The 24,594-nt window shown below is 41.2% G+C and overlaps 1 protein-coding gene across 9 annotated transcripts in view; it reads right to left on the bottom strand.

The window, feature by feature from the left end:
- Window positions 1-24,594, bottom strand: part of LOC143844664 (uncharacterized) — a 209,860-nt gene that overhangs the window by 70,055 nt on the left and 115,211 nt on the right. For 2 of the 9 annotated variants that reach the window (XR_013234079.1, XR_013234080.1), the window contains 2 exons: window positions 16,178-16,286; window positions 13,217-14,048 (listed from right to left, as the gene is read on the bottom strand). The exons of 2 other annotated variants lie outside the window; for them this stretch is intronic. Coding sequence is in view for 1 of the 7 variants with exons in the window: in XM_077352102.1 (XP_077208217.1) it covers window positions 13,811-14,048; window positions 16,178-16,286 (347 nt within the window). In the remaining 6 variants the exon portion in view is untranslated. Of the gene's footprint in view, window positions 1-3,426; window positions 5,718-13,215; window positions 14,049-16,177; window positions 16,287-24,594 lie in introns of those variants that run through there. 5 more of the 9 variants (XR_013234083.1, XR_013234085.1, XR_013234081.1 and 2 more) reach the window with 4 other exon arrangements.

Below are 24,594 nucleotides of genomic sequence, written 5' to 3'. Positions count from 1 at the left end.
GCCCAAATTCTCTCTCTCTCTCTCTCTCTCTCTCTCTCATGCTGGATAGCTCCAGTCTTTATTAATTTTAAGAAAGGAAATAGAAAAAAGAAGAGAAGATTATAATTCCATGACAAGTCAGTTTACCCTACTAACTAATACTTATTAATACATATCTATCTATCTAACTAGATATTGTGAGAAGTACCCCCAATGCTCTTCAGATTCTTCTGCTGGTCTACCATTAACTAGACTGGTGAACTTTGCCATTTGGGTCAGTTCTCCCAGCTTTTCAATCCAGTGTGTTATTTTTGGCATATCTTCTTGTCTCCATCTTCTTGCGATCACCATCCTTGCTGCAGTTGTCGCATGGAAGAAAAAAGCACCCGCTTTACCAGGGACGTTGTCTGGGGATCACTGCCCAAACTCTTATTGTCAAATAACTGCCCTGGTTGTCCAGACACTGTGTGGATTAGCCATCACTAGTAAACTCCATTCTCTTACTAGAGTTTTTCGTTAGATGATTAGCTAAGAATCAGACGAAAAATTCAGAATGTCTTCCCTCCAGAAAAACAGCCAGAATAGCAACTCCCACTCAGCTGTTGCTGACCAATCAGAGGGCTCAGAGCAGCCTGTGGCTCTGTCTCTGTCTACCTAGTGAGAACTGTTGCTGTTGTGTCAGCACTTAAAACTGTTATGTCAGCACCCTCAAACATTTTCTGGACCTGTGTCCAGTTTGGGTTCACCTATCAGCTGTTTTAACTTGCCCATTTGATTTCCCACACTTCCAAGTGAGAAGAAGCAAAATGGACCAGCCTGACACTCCTAAAGACACACATATAGTTGTCTTTCTGCCACTAAACTATGGTCCTTCCCTCCATTTATAAATATCATATGTCCTTTTTTTCTTCTGGGATATGAGTCCATGTGATGACACAGTGTTCTCTCCAGTAGGTGGAACTCCTTACCCCTTGATTGGATATCTTTATTATATGCACCCACCCCTGAACTTATACTTTAACTAGATTTCTGCTGAATAGGTTGTCATTTTTTTTCCTAGGGAAGAGTGTAGCTAAGTATTGATAGACACTACAAAAACTGGACTTGCAGACCTAACGCTTGGAATGGGCATTGTGTTCCCAGAACAAACATTGTTGCAAGAACATTACAAAGTACACTAGGGAAATCAACTTGAAATTGTGAAGCTCTTTGAGGACATGGCAGCTTTGAAGATGTTGGCAGGGATATATCTTTTTGAGTCATTCCTAGATCAAGTATTGTTGTAAAGATGTTTTGTGTTGTACTGTACAAAGGATCAAGCTCACCTTCTGGCTTTTGGTACAATTATTATGCAGTTGTATTGCACTTTTCCTGTGTTTCATTGCTATTTGCCATTAAGCACTGCAAAGGCAGATAAGACTTAAAAAAATTAGTAATTTGTTTAAAGCTGCCCTGGGAATTTAAACATCAACTGGAAATAACAACCTGGTGCATTTTCTATTATGGCTCCCACCTGGTGGGATGGCCTGCCTAAGGAGGTCAGGAAGGCTCCTACATTTCTATTATTCCACAAAATGCATAAAACAGAACTGTTTGGAAGGATTCTTTATAAAGGGAGTAGGGCTTCAGTTTATTGCACTGTTTATTGTGTGAGTAATCTTGTTTTACTGCATTGTGTTCTTTTTGTAACCCAGTTTTTGCATGCCTTTTTAGAATGATATCTATCTTGTTTATTTGCACTGTTTTCGAGTTGTATGATCCAACTTTATTGAATTGTTTATTGCATGACTTACACTGTTTTTCTTGCACTGATTTTTTATTTTGTAATCCGCCCCACGTCTCGGTGAGAAAGGCAGACTATAAGTAAAGTAAGAAAATTAATATACTTGTGATAAAGAGCAGTAAGTTTACTGCTACCACCAGGCAGCTTTCTGCTTTGCCATTTCATTAACCTTCAAGAATGTTGTTTAATTGTTGGTTCCATGACCTTGGACAGGCACTTTATTAGCTCCTGAACACTAGAACTGTCCTAGCACCAGTGCAACATTATGCTAGCACAGAGTAGCCATTTCAGGGAGATTTAGAGAAAGATGGTATCAAGCTGTTCTCTCTTGCCTTCATAACATTCTATTATACCTGCTGAAGAATAACCCTTTGCTTATAATACATCCATCAAAACAGAGAATAGGAGTAGATTATCCCTTATAAATTAACAGGGTTTTTACATTCTTAATATTGGGCTGCTTACAATGTGTAATGAAGACATACAGACGGATACAAATGTAGATATGTATGAATATTCACAAATCTTCCTTCCTTCTCTAAACAGCATTAAAATAGGGGAATCTAGTTGGTGTGTTCCCCCAAAGCCATGTTAAGATAAACAAATATGAGGCTGACATCCATCCTCAAATAGGACAGTCTCTCAGCCTTTTCAGCCTGCACTGAGGGTGTTAATCCAGATAATATAATCAGACTGTGACCTGGCCTTTCCTATGAATAACAATTGATTTCAAGTAGACCATTTCTGTATTCCTTTTCTGTGGGGGGGGGAGGGAAACTTTTCTCTGTCTGGCTTGGGAGCTGCATCTGTCTTACTCTCTATTTTGTCCAGCAACCTTGAAATGAGAAGCTAATTTCAATCGCAAACTTGACCTTTAATGCTATTGAGCTTTATCTTTGCTCATACCTTTTTCCCTTTAACCTTCGAAGACACAAAAGTCATCTGAAACCCATACAGAGCGTTAAATCCTAAATATTTTTGAAGCAGCTCTGATCTCCTTGCCACATTAGAGTTGTAAATTAGGGGTCTCCTATGATGCAGAAACCAGCCTTCCATATCACCGTTTTCTTCACTGAACGAGGCAAGAGCCGGCCAGTAAATATATATGGTCAACCTCAGGTTTCCTCCCTGGGACTTCCCATGTATTTTTAACTGCCTTCGATTGTTAATGTATTCCTCAAATGAGATGCATCACCTTGAAGAATGGCTTTTTGCCCTCTGGGAATACGCCAAACAAGTATTTCATTCACTATGATAATCAGTTCTACCTCCAGCAACATATGAAACCCAAATTTAATAGGCAGCAGTGATTAGGTTTTAAGACAGAGGGCCATCATTGTCCACTGTAAATAATAATAATAGCAAGTGAAGCAGCAAGAATGCTGGAGAGTGTTGGAAAAAAAGAGGCAGGTTTTTGTGTCTCCAGCTCATTAAGAAAAGTAATGCCATACTCTTCCATGGGTACAATAAATATATGTGTTTGTTCTCGTGTTCCTTACAAAGGATTTATTTTAGAATATGAATTTCCTTGCGCAAATAGTCTTTCTTTTTCCCCCAGATTTCCTGTGTAAAGTGATGTGTGTCATTTAAAGGAAGAAAAGCAAGGATTTCACTTATTTAGGAGGAAAACGTATTTATTAAATATTATACAATGTCGAAGCGAGGTTTATCATTGTGTCCTGTGAAATCATTGCATTAATGCAAGGATCCTTCTCAGAGGTAACACTCTGTTTCAAAAAACCCAGAGAATAATAGAGAATATTCCAAGAAGCAAGGGCGGGGGGGATTAACCCAAAACGTAAGCCCTTAAATCAGCAGCTTCGGTCGTGGACAGTAAATGATACAGTGGTTCCACTTTCTTGGAACTGAGAAGCAAGAGAAAATGAAGAAGGATGCTAGTGACAGGGCAAGGATGATGGGAGCAGGCTAGCATTATGAATGATATGTTAAGTGATTGGCTCAGATGAAATCATGGGATTGCTGCCTTTTACAGAGGCTGATTTTCATCTATATTGTTTGCCTTTTTCTCGGTGACTCTTAAGATATGCAGGATGCATGCACGTGCACACGGGCAATATATAAAACTGCAGATGTATATTTACATTGCACCTTCTATAGCGTACATATTTATATAGGCTCAGAAATCACCTTATCCCTATTAAACACCCTTTACACTTTATACAGGCAGCTGATCAATGTAATTTACTGGCTTGTGAGCTATAAAGATCTTTTTTATATGACTCCTGTATCCTTCTGCTTCCTATACTGGGAGGTGGGGAGGGGGAGTAAAAGATGCGTTTATTTGCTGCTGGATTACTTGTTTTGATTCCAAGAGAGTCAGGGAGAAAATATGTATATACTGTTGCTGTGTAGCGATAAGAAAATAAGATGATTTTAAAGCAAATAATTATCCTCCTTTTTTTTTTTTTTGCTTAAGATTTCTGTATTGCATTATGGCATGAGGACTTTTTATATATGCCTTGTGGATTCCCTGTTACAAACTAGGAGGCATTACTGAGTTTATTTTAGCCTGGCTGCTTCTTTTGTAGATCAACAGCAAGCCAGATAAGCTAATTCAAAACACTAATGAGATAGCTGGGAAACACATGGATACAATTAAATGTAATGCCAATACTTGGTTTACCCAGGTTTTTTGCAGTTGCAATTTCCCTCCCTGTGGAAGTCATTGGCCAATGCACAACACCAGCCCACAACATTTGACTCTTGAGCTGACTGCTCCCCTCCTGAAGGTTACAGTCCACCATAGTTTGTTTTTTTGCCCTGTGAAACTCCCATGCACCTTGCAAGAACAACAGCAGTGGACTTGCATACTGCCCATTTATTCAGTAAGGTTTCTGCCAATGAATTTCCCCGTGGATTGGATCCTGAGAGTCCAGCTTCAGATATGCTATATAAATTGCTTGAATATGTGAAAAGTAGAAGTCTAGGCTCTATATCTGAGCATACAGGCCAGCATCTAAACTGGATTTTCAGAGTACACACTGTTTAGTTAGATGCTTCACAGACAATTCTATATCTTAAAAAAAAGTTAATCTCAGGATGCATATGATTATAGAAGTTCATTGAAAAGAGGGTATTTATATTCTCAATACCCAGTACATGTATGATTATGACTGCCAATAAAAAGGTTATTGCTACCTGGCAAATCAGCATATAAATCAGTATAGTATAGAACTATTCCAATTAGTGGTCAAAACTTTTACTTTCTAGATGAAGTCCCTGTTGATGTGACTAATTTCTTGTGGCTATGTTAGCTTTCCAGTTTTGTTGTTTCGCCTCATCTTTGCCAATTGCTTGTGGGGAAATATAATGAATTCTTTCCCCCCCCCCACCCATAAAAATAAATATTGATAATTAAACTAATGAAGCAATACTTGGGGAGGGGAAGGCTGGAGGTAGAATTGACCCAGGTGCTCATTATTAAAACTTTTTAATATATTTTTGTCAGAATGAGAAAATGAACATCAGTGGTCCAAGATAATTAGCATGCCTTCTAAATAAATGATATATAGTTAGAGACTTGTTAGGAGTAGGAAAACCTACAAATTTCATTTGCCATGATCTAGCCCAGCAGGCATTTTAGAGTGAAAAGGGCGCATGCGAATCCCCAGTATACCACTCAGATCACCCCCTGAGGGGAAGTGCAACTCGCATTCAAATCAAATGTTTTCCTATCAAATGTTCTACTAATGGCTTTCCTATGAGACCCAAGCCTGTCACTCAGCCACAACCTACTTAGACATGTTAAAACAGAATTTGTTGTTTATTTGTATTTCATTGAAGTGAGTTTGTTTTCTCATATTGAATTTGTATCCAAACCCCAGGTTGTCAATACCACTTAGCTAGATCTGCAGGTTTGTTGTGTGTTCTTCTCTGCATGGAATCCACATAGGGAAAAGGTGCTGTTCATGCCGGACTCAGTCCTCACACAGATCTGAAAGCAGTAGATTAATGAAATGTTGAAAACAACAAATATACTGCTGCAAAAGAAACCCGTTCCTGACACCACAGGCCTTCCTTATCAAGCACCCAATTTAATATACAGCTGCAAATAAATAAATAAACAGTAGGTGTCAGGACAAGGTCCCACAAAAGATACACTCAATTAGAAGAGGGATCAAAAATAAGAGAGAAATTAAAAGAGTTTGTTGAAATGCTTCAGACCTGCGTCCTGCCGCTCTCTCCCACCCCCAGCTAACATCCACAGTGGCGTTTTCCTAAGCTGTGTTATCGTTTTCTGTGAAAGCTGTTCCTTGAAAACGCTCTACTCCCCTTTCCGACTTAGCAGTATTCTCGTGCTTAAGACTAATTCTGTGCATTAAACCTTCCATAAAAACAAGTACTAAGTGTTATGTTTGAAATGCACTTCAAAAGCCTAAAAGGCCAAAGAAAGCCCTTCCTTAATTATTGAAGAAGTGTCTGTAAAGGAAACATGAGCAAATAGCATCCGTGCTTTCATCTCCAGTAACCTTTTATTGTCCTTTTCTTCAGATGGCCAAGTCAGTATATTTAATAAAGAAAGAAGCAACCATCAAAGAAGGCAGGGGTCTAATAAATGGGCCTGATTAAAGGCCCTGACAGGGTATGAACTTTGCATAAATTTTCTTAGGGTGTCAGGCTAGGATACTGATTGAAAACCCATTAACATAATCACACATTTAGAAGAAATGCTGTAATGTATCAAAAACATTTCCTTTCGTGTCATAATTTTAAGGACATTAAAATGCAAATGATAATAAGGAGCTGTGTTCTAGTGATGGCCTGAAAGCTTGATTATCCACATATACAGAATGAAAGAGAAAAAGTGCCTTTATGAGCTGACGCAGCTACAGGATTACAAAGGATTCCACCCATGTTCATACCTAGAAACATATTTATCTCCGTCTAGGACATAACAATTCTGGTATAGCTGAGACTTGAAAAACCCAACAGGAATCTGTTTGTATAAATGGCAGCATTAAAACGTCATGTTTAGCATACTGGCTCCCTTTTCAAAATCGCAAGGTGCTAAACAAACCAGCCAGTTCGTGATTCGATTGTAACAAATATCAGACCCATTCTTTCTATACTGCAGAGAAATCAAAGCATTATGTTTTTATTAGAACGTGTGCTGCGAGGAACAGATTTACTATAGATTCACAGCGGTGATTTCTCGAATGCTAATTTTTTTAACAATAAAAAGAAACACTATCCCCTCTCACGCAAATAGCCATAATTATGTAAAGAATGACTGCCTCAGACTGATGACTTTCAATATGCTTTCGTCTAACACGCTGGTGTAAGAGGCCAGAAAGGTCAACAGTAATTCATAACTGCTATAAAATTGTGTAGCATCCCAGGGCTTCTGGAGGATGCTGACATTATCCTGCTTCTTCGACTGGTTTGTATATGTAAATTTGTGATAGGAAGTGCACTGCTTGTGCCATATCGCATGCAGAGCATCAATCAGCCGGTAGAATACATCCGAGTATTTTCATTATGCCTAGTTATTTACTGCATCAGAAGAAATTACCCTGGCAAGCCAAGCGGTCTTCTCTAGGTAGCATGATATGACCAACCAGGTTTCAGCTCAGGAGTCTTGTAAACATTACAGGATTAATCTCACAATCACCGTCATCAATCTTGCCTAGTCCTGCCTGGGTGCAACCGCAGAGATTGGTAACCAGGCAAGGTAGATTTAAATTTAACCCTGAACATCAAGAACTGCATGTCAGATCTGGACATCCTATTTCAACTAGAGCCCCCCCCCCCCGCCTACACACACACACACACAGATTTCTTATGAAATTTTAAAATGATAGTATTTTTATATCTCAAAAAAATTCAGATATGTTTTAAATATTTTCCCCCTTGGATGTAAAGCCATGAGGTGAGAAATCTCTTATAGATGTACACACTAGAATGGAAAGGTCTCATCCTAAAATGACACCCTACAGATTTATGGCTCCAAACAATGGCTATGCGAGTCCACAGAACTGAATGGGAACTACAGAAATGGTTGGGAGCTGCCAGACAACTGAAAGACAACAATACTAAATGGCTTAGAGCTATACAAATATCTGTGCACATAAGTGATCTACCTCTGTGAGAATTGTAACATTTACAAAGCTTCCACACAAAAGAAGACTCAACAGCAACCTTTACAAGCCAGGGATTTCTACTACCTTGGTATACCCATTAATGGAAGCCACTGCTGATTAATCCAGTGTTGCATTGCTTATATGAATAGACCATTTACTTGTATGTATACCTAAGCAGATTTTTCAAGGGTGATTGAGCTCTTGGCTTCAGGTCTTTGTGCTGATGCTCTGGCACTGACCAGGAAGGAATGTAAGTTCTTGAGAGGAACAAGGTGTGCAAATGTACCAAACTCTAACAAATGAAGCATTAAATACTCCTGGTTGGCTCAGAGGTAGCACTGATATAGATTGCTAAAAGGAGAACTTGATGTCTCTTTCCTGAAACGGAAAAGAAAGGTTCACCCACCTTCTGTGAATGAGGAGCAGGAAAGGCAGGCTTCCTTGAAAAATAAGCTGCCTATATAAGCATTTTATCATTTTATGTTTAACTATGTGCACCATATAATGCATCTGACTGAAGCAGAGCGAAAGATAACAGGCATTGGGTTTTGAAAGGCAGGTGAAAACAGCAATGATAATGATCATTTTTGATAGTGAAGAAACAATAAATATATAATGAGAAGAGCACGTATAAAGGCTACGTGGGCATATAATTTCAGCTCGGACTCCCCCCCCCCTTTCTCCTGTCCAAAAGCACTTTCTGCAGCATACTATATATTTCAGTGTCTCAATGTGTATTTGTGTAGGTGGATGCTTTGCTTCTGTATGTATTCTTTCTTATAGGGAATCCATGTAATTTTCAGACCTCTAGATTTATATTCATCCTGAGCAGGAATACCCAGAGCATGTGTTTTGGGCCTTTTTATTATTGAATCAACATTACAATTTGCCAACTGTGTGCTCTCTGCAGTGTAAAGCCCTAAGCAACAATATTTGATGTCATCAGAATATCCCACATGTGAAATAGAATGAAGAGGAACAGTTAAATCACAGCGTAACTGTGCCGTAGAGTTACTGTGAAAGTGAGGCAGGATCCTACACTGTTACTACTGATCTTGAATCTAGAGTTAAAGGATGAATGCTCAAATCACAGCCCGACAATCTGCCTACTTAGCTAAGAATACCGGATTTGGATATGAAACAGCCAAGTTCAGAAACCTGCTCTGTCATGAAGCACAGTCAATGGCAATAAAACCCAGCCAGGTATATCTGACCAAATCGCTGGGAGAAAAAATGACCTCCTTTACACTCGAAGTGCTATAGAATGAAGGGAAACAAGAGGCCAAGTGTGACTGCAGAGCGTTGCCCTACCAAAACATAATTAGAAAGACAATCTGTGCTCTTCAACTTGGTCCAACTATATATGCTAGATCCTCTTACCTCTGACAGGTAAGGAGTGGGGATTGAAATGTCGGGGTCAGAACTTTGTTGTTTCTTTCATTTTACTGGACCCAGCACTCATGCATATTTGACTCTATGTAGCAATTAATGGAAACATTTTGCCAAATGCCTGGGACTCTTATGAGAGTAGTGGGGCTCTGTGGCCAGGAAGCAGTTTCTTAACTGGGGTAGAGGACCACAAGCAAAAGTGCTGACAGTCACAGACATGGTGCACAATGCACCTTTCCCTCCTGTACTAAGGAATAACCCACATGTCTCATTTTGTGCATAGCAACCCTTACTCATACAGTGCGTTGTGGAGCTCCTCCAGGTGCATGCCTGGATCACCTATTAACATTGTTTTCCCCACAGGAAAATCTAGTGGGGGAGGGGGAACCCTACAAAAGTTCCAAAATAAAACTATAAAGAAACAGAGACATACAGGCATTATCTAAAGGTAACGAGTTCTGTCATCTAACTGGATTCTGGATAGAAGAAAATGATGATTTGTTTTCTTGATCTCTGTATGAAGAAAATTATTACTTCACTGATTCATTAATGTTGGTATCTGGACTCCCTTTGGATCAGCATGGTCTCGCAAGGAAAATGTCAGAGGGCAGTTCTCAACAAGCCTCTCTGTTTGATAAAAACAATGGGCTGGCCTGAATGAAACTCTCACTTCATGCTATTTCAAGTGGCAATTATGCTTAACTCTGAGAGTAATGAGGTTCGGGCTGGTTCATTAATTTATGCAATGAGGTATGAGAATTTCAAACGAGGAGCAAACCACATATCGTGTTGGAAATAGTATGGGCTTGGATGGAATGCTTGATGAAACTTAAACTCTAAGTTTGCTTCTGAGAGGCGGCTTCTAGCAGTGACCATCGTTTCATTTGTTAGAAAAGAAACACAGATAAACGCAGAACAAACGTACAAAGATAATAAATTTAAACAATTAATACTGAGTATGACAAAGCCGTTGTTCTATTTATCCCGACGGTTTCACTTTATACCTTTATACAAAGCTGTTGAGAGATAGCCCATGACATCAGTGCAATTAGGAGAAAAGCTGTGTGAAGATGAAAACCCAGCTGCCCGTGGTTGTCAATCTAGTTCCTGATTCCAACTTTCTCTAGCATTGACTCTATGGACTTAGAAAGGTATAACTTGCTATGAGATCCATGGACAGAACTCCCGAGCATTTTTTCCTTCTAAATAGGACCAAGAGGGGAAACAAGTCATTCCACAGTGTTCTTTCAGATTGACAAGATGTTATGGGGAGGAAGGGTTAATCACCTTTACCCCTGAGCTGAATACGGATTCCGGACATGGAACTCCTTGACTGATTCCACATGGAGGCGTAAAACTCGCACCGCTTCCTGCTTGCAAACACATAGTTGGAAGCCCCACATTTGCAAAATTGCTGATGGGAGGCCCATCCCGGATTTTCCTGCCATTTCATTGCAGCTTTTTGCCTCCTGACAAGGCGGCAAGTGAAAAAAAAAAAACGAACTTCTCCCCCCTGCTCCATTCCTCGGCTTGTCAATCACCACAAGCCACCAATCCCTGCACAGTGGTTGTTTTGTGGACTCAAACTTCTGTCCCCCTCCCTTAAGCCCTGAAATTATTTTTAAGTGCATTTCTGCATTGCTGTGGGGAAATGCCATAACACCAGAATTTTTTTTTTAACTTACACTTCTGTAAGGCCACAGGATCATGCCACAACAATAAAACATTCCCTACTTAGATCTCTTTTTAGGATTCTTGGTGTAATGGTCTCTCTTTATGTTCGGATAGATTTGTTATAGGCTGGCCATGGTAACGGGGCCCTGATGAGTGACTATTTGTTCACAGTAAAGTTTTAAAACAAAGAGCATGGATGCCAAGCTAATAGGGAGAGGGCTACTTCATCACATGCCCACCTTTCCCTGTTCATACCCCACCATCAGAAACACAAACAGGAACAAGAAGGGAAATTGGGATTTGGGGATTTCCCTCATTATGGTGCAAACCTTGGGAAAACTTGCACCAGCCACTTGAGAGCTTCAGGTTGCTGCCAAGGTCATGTGGAAGCAGCATTAAAACCCACAACGAGAGGCTGTCCTGGGTGCAAATTCTTCGTGCGGAATTGGTCCTCGTTTCTAAAATAGGTTGGGATTACATATCCCTAAAATACATGCTATTATTTATTTATTTGTTTGTTTTTGGAACATCACCTTTTTATTTTCCTCAGTACGTTAATTAAAAATTCAATGTTTATTGTTTAGGATGATGGATGTGTTCCATTCACAGATAACAATAATGGGAACTGAACATGCAGTGGACTGTTTGCCTGCATCCAAACAACCTGAGTGTATCCAACTGAGAGGAAAAGATGACTACACATGTGCAATTACATGCTGCAGTACTGAGGCTCCCAGCACCACTACTGCATCGAGCAGTGCTACAGACACCAATTTGTTACAGAGTAGTAAAAGTGGAAGAGCACTGTATATTTTGTGTTGAGATTTATTCCTTGGGTGTCTTTTTGTGCCTTATTTCTTCTTAGGGAATGGGAACTGCCATGCCTGTAAACCAACATGTACCATATGCAGTTGTTGTCCATGTTATTGTAGTCACTGGATAACCCTGTATCTTCAACTCTCAGCAAATAGCAGCCACTGCCTATGCTTTCAAAGGTATAAGACAACAATCTAAATCCAATAAATAAATCCAATAAATAATGTTGATGGAATTGGCATTAAACCCCTGAGAAATACATGTTTACCTGTCTTCTAAACTCTGCCAAAAATGACTAAAGTATGCTTATATGACAGTAGCAGATATGAACTCTTAACAGCCTGGTAAATATGGTTGCTGTGAATCAGATATTTCCTTACTGTGTTAAAAAGGGATAGGAGCCAGCAGTGTGAGAAGTGGTATGTAAAGTGCCAAAGGGAAAGTTATTTCTGCTCCTGACTGGCAGATTTATTCTCCTCTTTTATACTTGCCTGTCCTCTGAACTGCCCATAAATTAAACATCAGAGCAGATTATAATGCAGATTACAAGCTAACGCATGTATGTCGCTTCACAGATACATTATACATGCCATATTTACATAACATTTGCACTTGATCCAGGTCATACATATCAGCTGCTGATGGGATTTGTGTTGCAAAAAATATGAAGATGTTACTCCTCCCCTTCATCATGTTAATGGCACTTACAAACTAGGTTTACACAGACAAAAGATAGTATGGGAATGATTTGTACAATTCAAATTCCTTAAAATGAATATTTACATGATCCAATGATTGCACAGACCACTACTTCTCTGCTGATATTTCCTATATGGTGGAAGAAAGGGGTGCCAGCACAACTTCTCTGTAGGGATGCCAGGCTGCCAATCAGAATCCCCAACAGGTTTCCAGGTGGAGTGAAAGGTGGAGATGATATAAATGATGCATGATATCATGTCCACCCAAAAGCCCAGATGTGATATAAGCGTATCTGGTGATGTTCTGGCCATCCCTGAGGTTTGGGAGACAGACAAAGTGCTGACCTATGCCCTCAGACCATATCTGGATTGTTGGCCAACTATGATGACACATGAATGGGTTTTTCATAAGTGGGCAAATGGTTGTTCTACTCCTCCATCAAATGAAGCCTGTCATTGAATCAGATAGATGTAAGCCTATGGGTAAACTATATACTGATCAGAGATGTAACATTAGGGCACTGCTTTGCACTAAGAGGAAGAACTCCTGGCAAACTAAGTTTTGTGCCCGATTGTCCTGTAAACTAATTACCAGCAGTAAAAAAAGAAAACATGGTTTCATATCCTCGTGTATAGGGCAAGCTAAATCTACAGACTGCTGATATGGATAGGTAGGAAGCAATTAATTAGCTCACAATATATGGAGAGGAAGACAAGTCACACAGGCAATCCCAAAGCATCCTCTAGGTCAAAGGTAGTCAACTTGTGGTCCTCCAGATGTCCATGGACTACAATTCAGAATTGCAGTCCATGGACATCTGGAGGACCACAGGTTGACTACCCCTGCTCTAGGTGAATTTGTGTAACACTATACCATGGTTTGTACTAAACCACTATGGTAGAACTCTGGGACAAATGCGTGTGTCCAACATTAAATCTGCAACATTTCTCCCTTTGTGTTTCTTCCTTACTTTGTAATTGACTTCAGTGTACAGCTGTTTCTGATACCAAAGGGAGGCAGAGGTCTTCAGAAGTCTTAATTCAGACATATTCCGAGCACTGGCTTTCATGCCACTATGTTTGTGTATGTGTGTAAGAACGGAAAGGTCGCATCGCATCCGTCCAGTGGTTCATCTTGTTTCAGTGGCCAGTAAGTTGTCCTCAGAAGATGCAGAGTAGAATCACGGAGGCCAGAGCTCCCAAGCACCTGGCATTTAAAGTATTCTGCCACTGAGGCTCAGAGTCATACTCACATTACACTCTTTCAGAAAAGACCGTCTAGTCTCTCCTATATCCACAGAAGCATTCCATGCAAAGATCCTGACTTTTCCCTGTTACTATGCTTGTTAGGTATAAAATGTTTTTTTTTTTTAAACAACCCTGAGAATCAAAGCCAGCCAGTCAGCTAAGCAGTTATGCAGTTTGCAAACAGGCTGAATCCAAAGGTAAATGCATGTAGTTTCTTTCATTCCAGAGAGTGACATTTCTTTCCGTCTCAGATCAGCTCTCTCTTCATGATTCTGTTGCATCTTCTTGCATGTTGCCTGGCTTGTTCTCTTCTGCTTGCCTGAAATAGTACTGGCAGTGCCTGATGGGAAAGGGAGTAAGCTGGACATGGAAGGGGAAAAAAAGCAAACTAGTGAAGGTAAGAAAAATGCAGCATTATATAGTGCAATATGCATATACATTGACCCATGCAGAATGTTTCTGGTTGCTTCATTGTGATGTTTAAGCATGGCACATATTAGAATTATTTCAGTTGAAAGGATTTCCTGACTACAACAACTTAAATCACTCACAGGTGACATATGGGGGCAATACCCTCTTAGAAATACACCATGCCCCTTTCTCTGAATAACTCCCACCTGACACAATTGAAGATCTAGCCCTTTTAGTTGCAGAAATATAAGTGACAATGTGCAAGAACTTTGTGCCTGGATTGCCAGTGGGTCAGAGTTGAATCAGTAAACCCTGTCCAAACTGACCCCCCCCCTTTCTGCTATGTCAGTCTGATGTAGTGGTTAAGAGCAGCAGCCTCTAACTTGGAGAAACAGGTTTGATTCCCCACTCCTCCACATGCAGCCAGCTGGGTGACCACGGGTTAGTCACAGTTCTTTTAGGGCTGTTCTCTCAAAGCAGTTCTGTTAGAACTCTCCCAGCACCACCTACCTTGCAGGGAGTCTTTTGTGGGCAGAGGAAGGGAAGGTGATTGTAAGCCGCTTTGACACTCCTTCAGGTAGTGAAAACCGAGGTATAAAAATCAACTCTTCTTCTTTGTAACCTTCGCCTTCTCGCACTTCTCAGGAGCAAGCCTAAATGGCTCTGCTGAAAACTAAGCCCCATTCCATTCAATGGGGCTTAGTTGCAGGAAAGTATTCTTAGGATGGTTCACTCTTTTTAATGCCTTCAGTGATGAGTGAGAACTAGGGGTACCTGTCTTCCCTCTGTGCCAATTACTGCTGTTACCACCACCACCACTCAGGGAGGGAAATAAAAATAAACCGCTCATGCCCTCTGTGCCAATAAATCACTGCTGGGGACAACGTGGAAATGACAATGGGTAGCTCTAGGAATTGCCCTGTATGCTATGGTTTTATTCTATGGTTTTACTCATTGTCACGGACAAAGTCACTACTGCCCCAAGCCCCCCAGCTGGTTGCCAGGCCCACACTGGGCAGAAAACAGGAATGAGACTGATAATATTTGATGGGTACCTCCCCTGTTTTCGGTGGGGACTTTACCAGAGTAACAGGTGGACCTATTGGGATAAGAAAAAAAAAATGAATGCCCAGTTTCACTCCATATGGAATCTGTTTTTAATCATTTTAAATTGTCAGTCACCCAATAGCAACTTGCTTTTGTCGGGGGGAAATTATTTCTTCTGAGACTGTACAGAACATGTTTAACTCAAAAATGCATAACCACAGTCAAGCTTCTGCATAGGATTAGGCCTGAAGGCATAATGCTCAGGGAGATTTAAACCCCATGAAAGTGTCAATCCAGTGCACTGCTGTAGTGAAAAGGGCAAACTCTTTGTTAGGAATTATTAGGAAAGGGATTGAGAATAAAGTGGCCACTATTCTAATGCCTCTGTGATGCAGCCTCATTTGGAAGACTGTCCAGTTCTGTTCACTGTATCTCAACAAGGACAGTGCAGAGCTGGGAAAAGCACAGTGGAGGGCAACCAAGATGACTTGGGATTTGGAGCACCTTCGCCATGAGGAAAGGCTGAAGAGTGTGGGGTTTATTTATTTAGAAAAAGGAACGGCCAAGGGGAGACATGATAGTGGTTTTTAAATTATGTATGGAGGTGACAGAGTTTACAAAAAACACTTTTTTCCTTTCACAAAATGCTAGAATTCAACGGCATCCAATGAAGCTGATAGATTCAGCTTCAGGATGGATAAAAGGAAATTACTATACATGGTGAGTGTTTAAATATGGAATTCAGTACCAGAGAATATAGTGATGGCCACTGGAATCAACAGGGGTAACATAGATTCATGGTGACTTGGGGAACCTCCACATTCAGAGGCACTAATCCTCTGAATCCCAGAGCCAAGAGGCAACATCAGGGGAAGGTCTATGCCTCTATGCCTGGTTGTTGGCCATCCAAAAGTACTTGTTGGCCACAGTGTGAGACAGGTCGCTGGACTAATTGAACTATGAGTCTGATACAGCAGAACTCTTCTTATGTTCTTAAACCCCAAGACATCTTACAGAAAAAAAATACTTACCACAAAGGGCTGAGCATGAATAATGTCCAGCAGGTACTAAGCCGCATCACCTCAGAGCTGGCATCAGCTGGTCCGCACACAATAGCATCTTCTTCTGAAATCGTAGTAACTAATACACAATCATTTTGGAGATAAAGAAGAAAAACTCTGGCACTGTCAATGTGACTACATTTTACAGTTAGCACACAGCTGATTGCCATAGTCTTTTCATAGAATCAAAGAGTTGGAAGGGACCTCCACGGTCATCTAGTCTAACCCCCTGCAGAATGCCGGAAATTCACAACTACCTCCCACTCACAATGACCCCAGTTCCATCCACAGATGGTGCCCCTACCCTAAACCACAATCCCTGGCCAGTCTGGCCTGGAAGAAACTATCTTCCTGACCCCAAAGTGGCAATCAGCATTTCCTTGGGCATGCTAGAAAGGGCCACAAGAGCCAAGCACTGACACAATCCCTCCTGCCCACCTACTCACAATCTGCCTAACTTCACAGAACCAGCAGTTTTTCATTGTGGCGAATAGCCCTTTAAGGCCATATAATTGTCACCATGCACATTCATAGATACCATACTGTGCAATTCTTTGTGGTGTGTAGAAAATAATACCACTCCTCAATGTGGCTTCATCCAGTCCCACTCTGTGACATCACAGCCTTGCTGTCATCCAACGGCATCCTGTCATAGACTGCCAATACAGTTGGAGCAAAATGTTCTGTCACTTTCACCACAGCTTAATGGGATGCTATTTACTAACTGATGTTATTTCCCTCCATGCTGTGAAAAGCTTCAGCAGCTAATTTCCATGCAGGAAGCTTCTATTAAAGGGTTGAGACATTTTTCTCCAGGCCTGTTAGCAACGTCAGTTTAAGAGGATGGGCCTTTGCATCTCTGCCTACTATGTATTGTTATGGCTCCTCACCATGACATTTCTGGCTATGGACTCATAGAAACGTAGTTGGGCCATACAGGCCCTCTAATCCTGCCCCTTGCTTAATGCAGGATCTGGTCAGTCAGTCAAACACCTACAATTTTATATACATAGAGTACATGTGATTCTGCCTAAGCCCCCATCCCACAAGCACGGATGTTTACTATACAGGCAAACCTCTGCAAAGGGCCCTATGTGTATACAGACATAGATAGTATATCAAATGCTGCAAACAACTCGACCCCAGTCACTTGTCCATAGGGTTGCCCTCAGACATTCATTTGTGTGCTGAAGGTGGGGCCAACGGGTATCATTCATCTTCTGTATTCATACCCAAAGACTGCAGTCCTAATTAGAGTTACACCTTCTAGGGTCTATTGGCATCAATGGACTCAGAAGCTGTAACTCTGTTTAGGATTGCCTTGCCATTACACCAAGCCAGCTTGGTGTAGTGGTTAGGAGTGCAGATTTCTAACTTGGCAAGCCAGGTTTGAGTCCCCACTCTTCCACATGCAGCCAGTTAGGTGACCTTGGGCTCCCCACAGCACAGCATGTCTGTTGTGGAGAGAGGAAAGGGAAGGTGAATGTACGCCGCTTTGAGACTCCCTCTGGTTGAAAAAAGCGGCATATAAGAACCAACTCTTCTTCTAAATGCCTAAGAAAGGTTAGTGTTTCTGCCAACATATGATTCCTGGCCAATCAACTTTGAATCCCAAGAATCTACATATGAACAACAGAACAGAATTCATACCTTTTAGAGATAAAGTTGCTTCCACATGGCTTGGCCACAGTGACTACTTGGAAAACCAACTGAGCCCCAACATTTATTAAACTGTTCTGGAATAAGGTTTTCAATGCTTGGCTGTAAGCAAATTTATCACTGGTCTCTTTTATCCATCCTGGTCTCTATTTATCACTATAGTCTCCTTATGCCCCCTGCACGGCTCTTCACTCTGTGGGTATGAATCTACTGGTTATCCCCGGCCCCTGGGAGACATGCCTGGCCTCGACCAGGGCCAGAGCTTTCTTAGTCCTGGCCCCAACCTGGTGGAATGAGCTCCCGGAAGAACTGAAGGCCCTGTCAGAGTTGTCAATGTTCCACAAGGCCTGTAAGATGGAGCTTTCCACCAGGCATTTGGTTGATGCCAGGCATTTGGTTGATGATTACATCCCTCCCTATATAGGCCCCCTGCAGAGCCCTGTAGAGGCATGGCCCATGGTCATCTTGTTAGAGGCGCCTTTCCTGAGGACAATGGTTGATATTGGGGACTGGTGTGCTCTGGCATTATAGTTTGCAACTGGGGTAGGAGGAGGGATACAGATTATTTTACCAGCCTTCGAGGACTTTTGTCATTTCTGTTTTATGGGGTTTTATTCTTTTATTGTAAACCACCACATGCCAAACTGGCTTTGGAAGTGGATAAATCCAATAAACAAACAAACAAATGCATAGTCAAGAGTAGGATTTGAAGCCACTGCAGGTGTGCAAATAGGAAAACTACACAAGGATCATTAATAAGGTGCTATTCTCCAAGTAGGGCCTGTGATCTCTCAAAATTACAACCACTATCCCAAATACAGAAATCATTTTTCCTGGAGAAAATGGCTGCTTTGGTGAGTGACTTCATATCCCAGAGAGGTCCCGCCAATCCCATACCGTGTTCTCCCCAGATCCCACTATCAAATTTCCTAACCCAGAGTTGAGAATTCAAGTCGTTAAACTCTTTTGTGCAGTTCATCTTAGATAGTAGAGAGCGGACATTAAAAATATAGAAACAGTGCCAAGTTAGCAGAACTCCAAAATTAACTGTAAAACAAGGTAGTACACATCTGACAGAGTGATGTGGAAGAATGCCAGTTCAAGATGTAGTAACTTGGACAGTTGACCTGAACCTTTTCATGGTACTGTATAGTTCTGGATTCTTATGAATGCTTTTCTGAATACTTTGTGCATGACTTATATTGAGATCAGTGCTTGTGTATTTTTGACTACATGTATTTTGACAGTGCATCTAAGGCATACAGTGTCCTGGTGATATGTTATTGAAAATATTGGAAGAAAGTTACCCATAGATTCTTTGTAATTTTCTACGCTATAGTTAGTAGAATTCAATGTTGTACTCTAACCTCGTCTGAAGAAGTATACATGCACACAAAAGCATATACCCAGAATTAAACTTTGTTGGTCTTAAAGGTGCCACAGGACTCAAACTTTGTTCTCTTACATATCTGCTGAGTCATTCTCCCCTTGGCCTGTATCATCTCCAAATGCCGTGGGAAAATGAAACCAGACAGCAAAGCAACTATGTCCAGTCAGATGGTTTCTTACTGTACAGAAATACTGGAAATTATTCTGGTAAGATCAGAACATTTATATTAAATAATGGATCTGGTCCAAGTAGGGACTGGTTAAGTTTGGATTGCACAAGTGACATGGCATCAATTGAGACATGTGTAAATTAGTTCTCCAAAATGATTTTTATTTATGTTGCGTGCACGTTATGTAGAAGCCTGGCAGTGAATACTGCTTTGTGAAGGCCATTTGTTGCAATTACCATGCCCCATGTGAGTTGAGGCCTGGACAAGGAGGAGAGTGAGAATATAATAGTTGGAAACTTCATGCTCTTTGAAGTTTTTTTTTTTTTTAAATACTCAACCATATTCTTGCACACATAATGGTAGCAAGGAGATTGCTTTCTCTGAACAAACATTCACGTTTCCGGTCATCAAATCATCCAGTTGCACTTTGCTAGCTTTTACTAGTCATTAGGGCATAAATATGTTTAATAAATAATATATGTGGAGATCCTTTTGCATCTATTAAAATGCACAGCACATAATTAGTGGTGCTTATGTAGAATGCGTTTGCATTGACTCTTCCTATTTCATCTGTTTATATCTCAAGGTAAAGAGTAAAGATCAAACTGGGATAGGATTTATATGATTTTTAACATCAATTTATGGGCTATCCCTTTCTTGCATATGCTGCTGGTTTGTTAGCAGAATTCAGAAGGCAAAGAAAAAGGATCAGTTATTGTTATACTTTCAGTTTGAATGTATTACTTATATAATATCATCAACATATATAAATATGTTGTTTTCCTAACCTTAAAATCAATTTATTTGATAAGAACACTGTCACTTGTGACTATGTTACTCTGGCAAATACCCTTTTCTTCTTCAAAAAGAAAAGGCTATAGGACTAATGTTCAACACAAAGGCCTCCAAATCCCCTAGATGTTAGAGATGCATTTATATCATCCATATAGGAGGAAAAAACAGTTATGAGGCTGAAAACTCAACTAAGCCATCCCCATAAATTGAGGGACAGGATTCCGCCTCCATGAAGAAAATTCATTTGTGTTGCCCCAATGAAGTTTCTGCTTTCCCAGTCCTAGTAATAGTGATACTATTGAAAATTTCCATATATACAGACTGTATCCATCATGGGCAGTATTGGGACAGAGAATATACAGTACACTATCTAAGTTAGATATATAATTAAAAACCAGCATGATTTAGTGGTCAGAGTGCCAAACTAGGACCTGATAAACCCAGGGTGAAATTCCTTCTCTTCCACAAACTCTTGCTGGAGAATCTAGATCCAGTCATACAACATGATTTGCAGGGTTGTTGTGAGGATAAGAGGGAGTAGGGGACAACCAAGTAATTGTGTATAAATGAAGTAAATAAATAAGATGAAATTATTTAAATAGACAGCAAGGTGTTGCACAGTAGGCAATTTGGTGTAGTGGTTAGGAGTGTGGACTTCTAATCTGGCATGTCGGGTTTAATTCTGCGCTCCCCCACATGCAGCCAGCTAGGTGACCTTGGGCTCGCCATGGCACTGATAAAACTGTTCTGACCGAGCAGTGATATCAGGGCTCTCTCAGCCTCACCCACCTCACAGGGTGTCTGTTGTGGGGAGAGGAAAGGTGACTGTAAGCCACTTTGAGCCTCCTTTGGGTAGAGAAAAGCAGCGTATAAGAATCAACTCTTCTTCTTCTGGCAGCTGAGCAAGCAAAATGAAATTAGGTGATTCTTTGAATGATTTTGTTGAAGTGAGTGGGCATAAAGGAGAAGAGGACAGTGGCTTGATGGATAAAGAAGCATAGAGAGGCGCTCTTCTGGGAATAGGTGCAGTAGAGGACAGAACTAGAACACAAAAGGGAATACTGGTGAGAACTTGTGGGAGGTGGAAAAGTAAATACCGCCCCACAGTATGTACCCCCCAGACAGTTTTAATGCAATGCATATGGATGTATTTGTTTAAGAAACATTTTGACACAGACCAAAGGGATAAGAGGAGCTTGTTTCAGGTAAATTGTTCTGCTAGGCCATGACATTTTTTTGCTTGATATACCTTTCCCTGTTAAAAACCTGTTAACATCTGCAATTGTGCTTAAGATGTTTGGGGCTGAAGGGTATTGCCCATCCAACAAAGAGCACAAAGATACTTATTAGGGTTGCCAGGTGGCAGTCTGGCAGCCCCTAAAAGGAAATTCAGGTCAGGGCTTGGTATGCCACCAGCACTTACTTCACAGCTGGTAAGAACTGGAAGTGACATGGCAATCATCCTAGCACCTTGCAAAATGCTGTGGTCTAACATAGGTTCTAGCTGCTGTTTCTGGTAAGGTGACAGAACAAGCATACTTTGCACATGCTTAAAAGAGCTCTGTTTCTCATTAGCACTAACTAGAATTCCAATGTTAAAGAATGAGTATAATTAACCTAACATACAAAAATACATGGGACTCAAGCTTGCTGCCAGGCTTGCCCTGGTCTGCAGGGCCCCTTCCGACTTCCCTCTGTCTTTCTATGGCCCATTATTTCCGCCTTGTTCATTAACAATATTGAGCCATATCTCTTGTTATACTTTCATGTGGTAGCTGAGTTCTTCAGGCAGCCTTCTCTTTATGGTGCTCTCCCTTAAGATTTTTCATACATAGCAAGCAGAACTATACATACATTCAATATAACTTGTAAATATAGCTCAGGTCATGAGCTTTTCCATGGTGGATACAGTCCTTTGGAATGCTCTACTAGAGTGGGTATATAGGATACCTTCACTTGCTACATTTAAGGAGGTGCATAAAACCACTTTATTCCAGAGAAAGTAAACTTTTTGGCAGATTTGGCCACATTCTATTTAATTCTGTGTAATAATTTGCATTGTAAGGCTAGCCACAGTTAAATCTGTAATCTGCATTTTAAAATATACATATTTTTAATCTGTGCAAGATTAAAATTTTGTTAAAAGGACTGTCCTGGATTGTAATTCTTGCAAGCCAATGTTGCATTCTTGACTGCTGTGATGGACTGCACTTTTAAAAGCTTAGATGTGCTGTGTAAACAAACAAAGGACTTTGAAGGGTCACAGAGTAATAGAACCTTGAGTAACAGGCTGCTCCATGCAACCTGATTGGTTAGCATGAGTTCAGCATAGAATGGATGCAGGATGCTGAGAAGGATTGAGACTGATTTCAGCCTTAGCAGAGAGCAGTTTAATACAGATGGAAAATTGGGGGAAAGTTGGCAAGGAAATTTGGGAAGTAGGCAAAGATTCCCATTCGGGTAAAGGAAAGGGAGATAGATCTTCTAGAGAGAGAAGAAAATTCCCTACCCTATCAAAAAGGGAGTTAGCTCTGAGGAGTGCAGAGATGCTTGGTCGGGTTAAAACTACCTTTAGAGACCTTAAGTGTGAGTTAAAAACTCAATACAAGCACTGGTGTTTCAAGAGAAGAGTCTTGAATGGGGAAAGAATTGAAATAAAAAAGAAATCAAAAGATTCTGCAAATTCTCAAAGATAATGAGCTGGAGTATTTGGAAAACAATGGTAAAAACAGCCTTCCAACTTAAAAGCTCTTAAGTAACTCTGAATAGTTGTGGTTGCTTAGCAATATTGTTGTGGTTATCTACCAGTGGCCACTGAGTTAATTCATTTCTTAAAGCTACAGGGGCCCCTTTTATAATTTTGAGAGGTTTTAAACCCCCACCCCCATTATTGTTGCTGCTATTAATCCCAATTTTTCTGCAAATGTAGGGCTTTCATCAGCTTTGTAGAAAGGATTGTGTTGTCTGCCTGTGGCCACAGTCTCCTGGTTTAAGTATTCACAGAAGGGGCTATGTTAAGAATTACATATACTGATAACAAATAAAATGTCATCAGGCAGGCACCACGTTGAGTTAAAACATAGCGGACATGCAGGGAATGGGTCTGGTGAGCACAGCTTGCCAAGCCACCATCCAAACACCTCTGACTGTTTGGTGACATTGATACATGAGTTTTACCTTCTTTCTGTTTTCTTAAGAGTGTATATGCACCTTATGTATCATTCTATCAAGGTGAGTTTCTCACTAGGGTTGGTTTGTTTATTTACTGAATAAAGCTGTCCCAATGAGATGCTGCAGTCTCTTTCCACGTTACTGATGACAGGCCATTCACATTATTAAGGGTGTCTGCGGAGAGGGCTTGTATAGCATTTGCCTCTATCCCCTGGGGTGCAAAATGGGGGTGCGTCTCCAGGAGGACAAGTGAAACATTTGTATGGCCCAGATCAAAAATTCTCCTTTTCAAGCAGGGGCAGACTAGACTACTAGACCAGCTTTGAAAAGTGCCTTGCTCCCAATGGAGGGGGGGAAATCAGTTTTCTCATAGCAGGATGTGCTTGCCTGCCTGCCTGCTAGGGTGGGCACAGGGTGGCAGCCAACTTGCTCACTTTTCCTGTTCACTCTAATGGCCAATCCACCTTGCTGTCAAGGCTGCTTTAAGTCCCCAAGAGGGTCTTTTAAGGCAGTGGTCCCCAACCTTTTAATCACTGGGGACCGGTCAACGCTTGACAATTTTAATGAGGCCTGGGGGAGGGTAGTCTTTTGCCGAGGGACGTCGCCGCCTGAGCCCCTGCTCCACTTGCTTTCCCGTCGGCGCCCCTGACTTCCCGCTGGTGCCCACTGGGGGGCGCTGCCAGCAGCAGCTGTTCAGTGCCACGCCAAGGGAAAGCCCCAGCAATGGCGGCCGCCAGAGAGCACCAAAGGTGAGCCGGCGGCAGAGTGGCAGGGCAGTCCCCGAGGCAGTAGCCAGGGAAGAAGATGAGCCGTGGCCTGGTACTGACTGATCTATAGACCGGTACCGGTCTCCAGACTGGGGGTTGGGGACCACTGTTTGAAGGCATAATGCAAGTACCCAGGCCAGGGTCACCCCTCCCCCAACTACTGCTACTTTTGCTGATTCCCACCTGCATCAAGATCGTGACAGTGCAAAAAGATGGAAGAACAATTCCTCATCACGCCTTCCTATTCTGGAAGGGACAATTTTAATGACCTGTAAACCAGGGATGTTGCCTTCTCCTGAGCTGCAATTTAACAGTGAAGATGCTAAGGACAAGGGCTGAGAATTTTGTCCAAATTGTTCAGAAAAATCATAGTCAGAATGGAACTCCAAATGCATAGCTGTGTGACTCTGTTGTGGCAAAATGACAAGTGTTTCCC

The sequence above is a fragment of the Paroedura picta genome, chromosome 9 (assembly GCF_049243985.1).
Source record: "Paroedura picta isolate Pp20150507F chromosome 9, Ppicta_v3.0, whole genome shotgun sequence".
Taxonomy (NCBI): domain Eukaryota; kingdom Metazoa; phylum Chordata; class Lepidosauria; order Squamata; family Gekkonidae; genus Paroedura; species Paroedura picta.
This window is presented reverse-complemented; position numbering and strand designations above follow the sequence as displayed.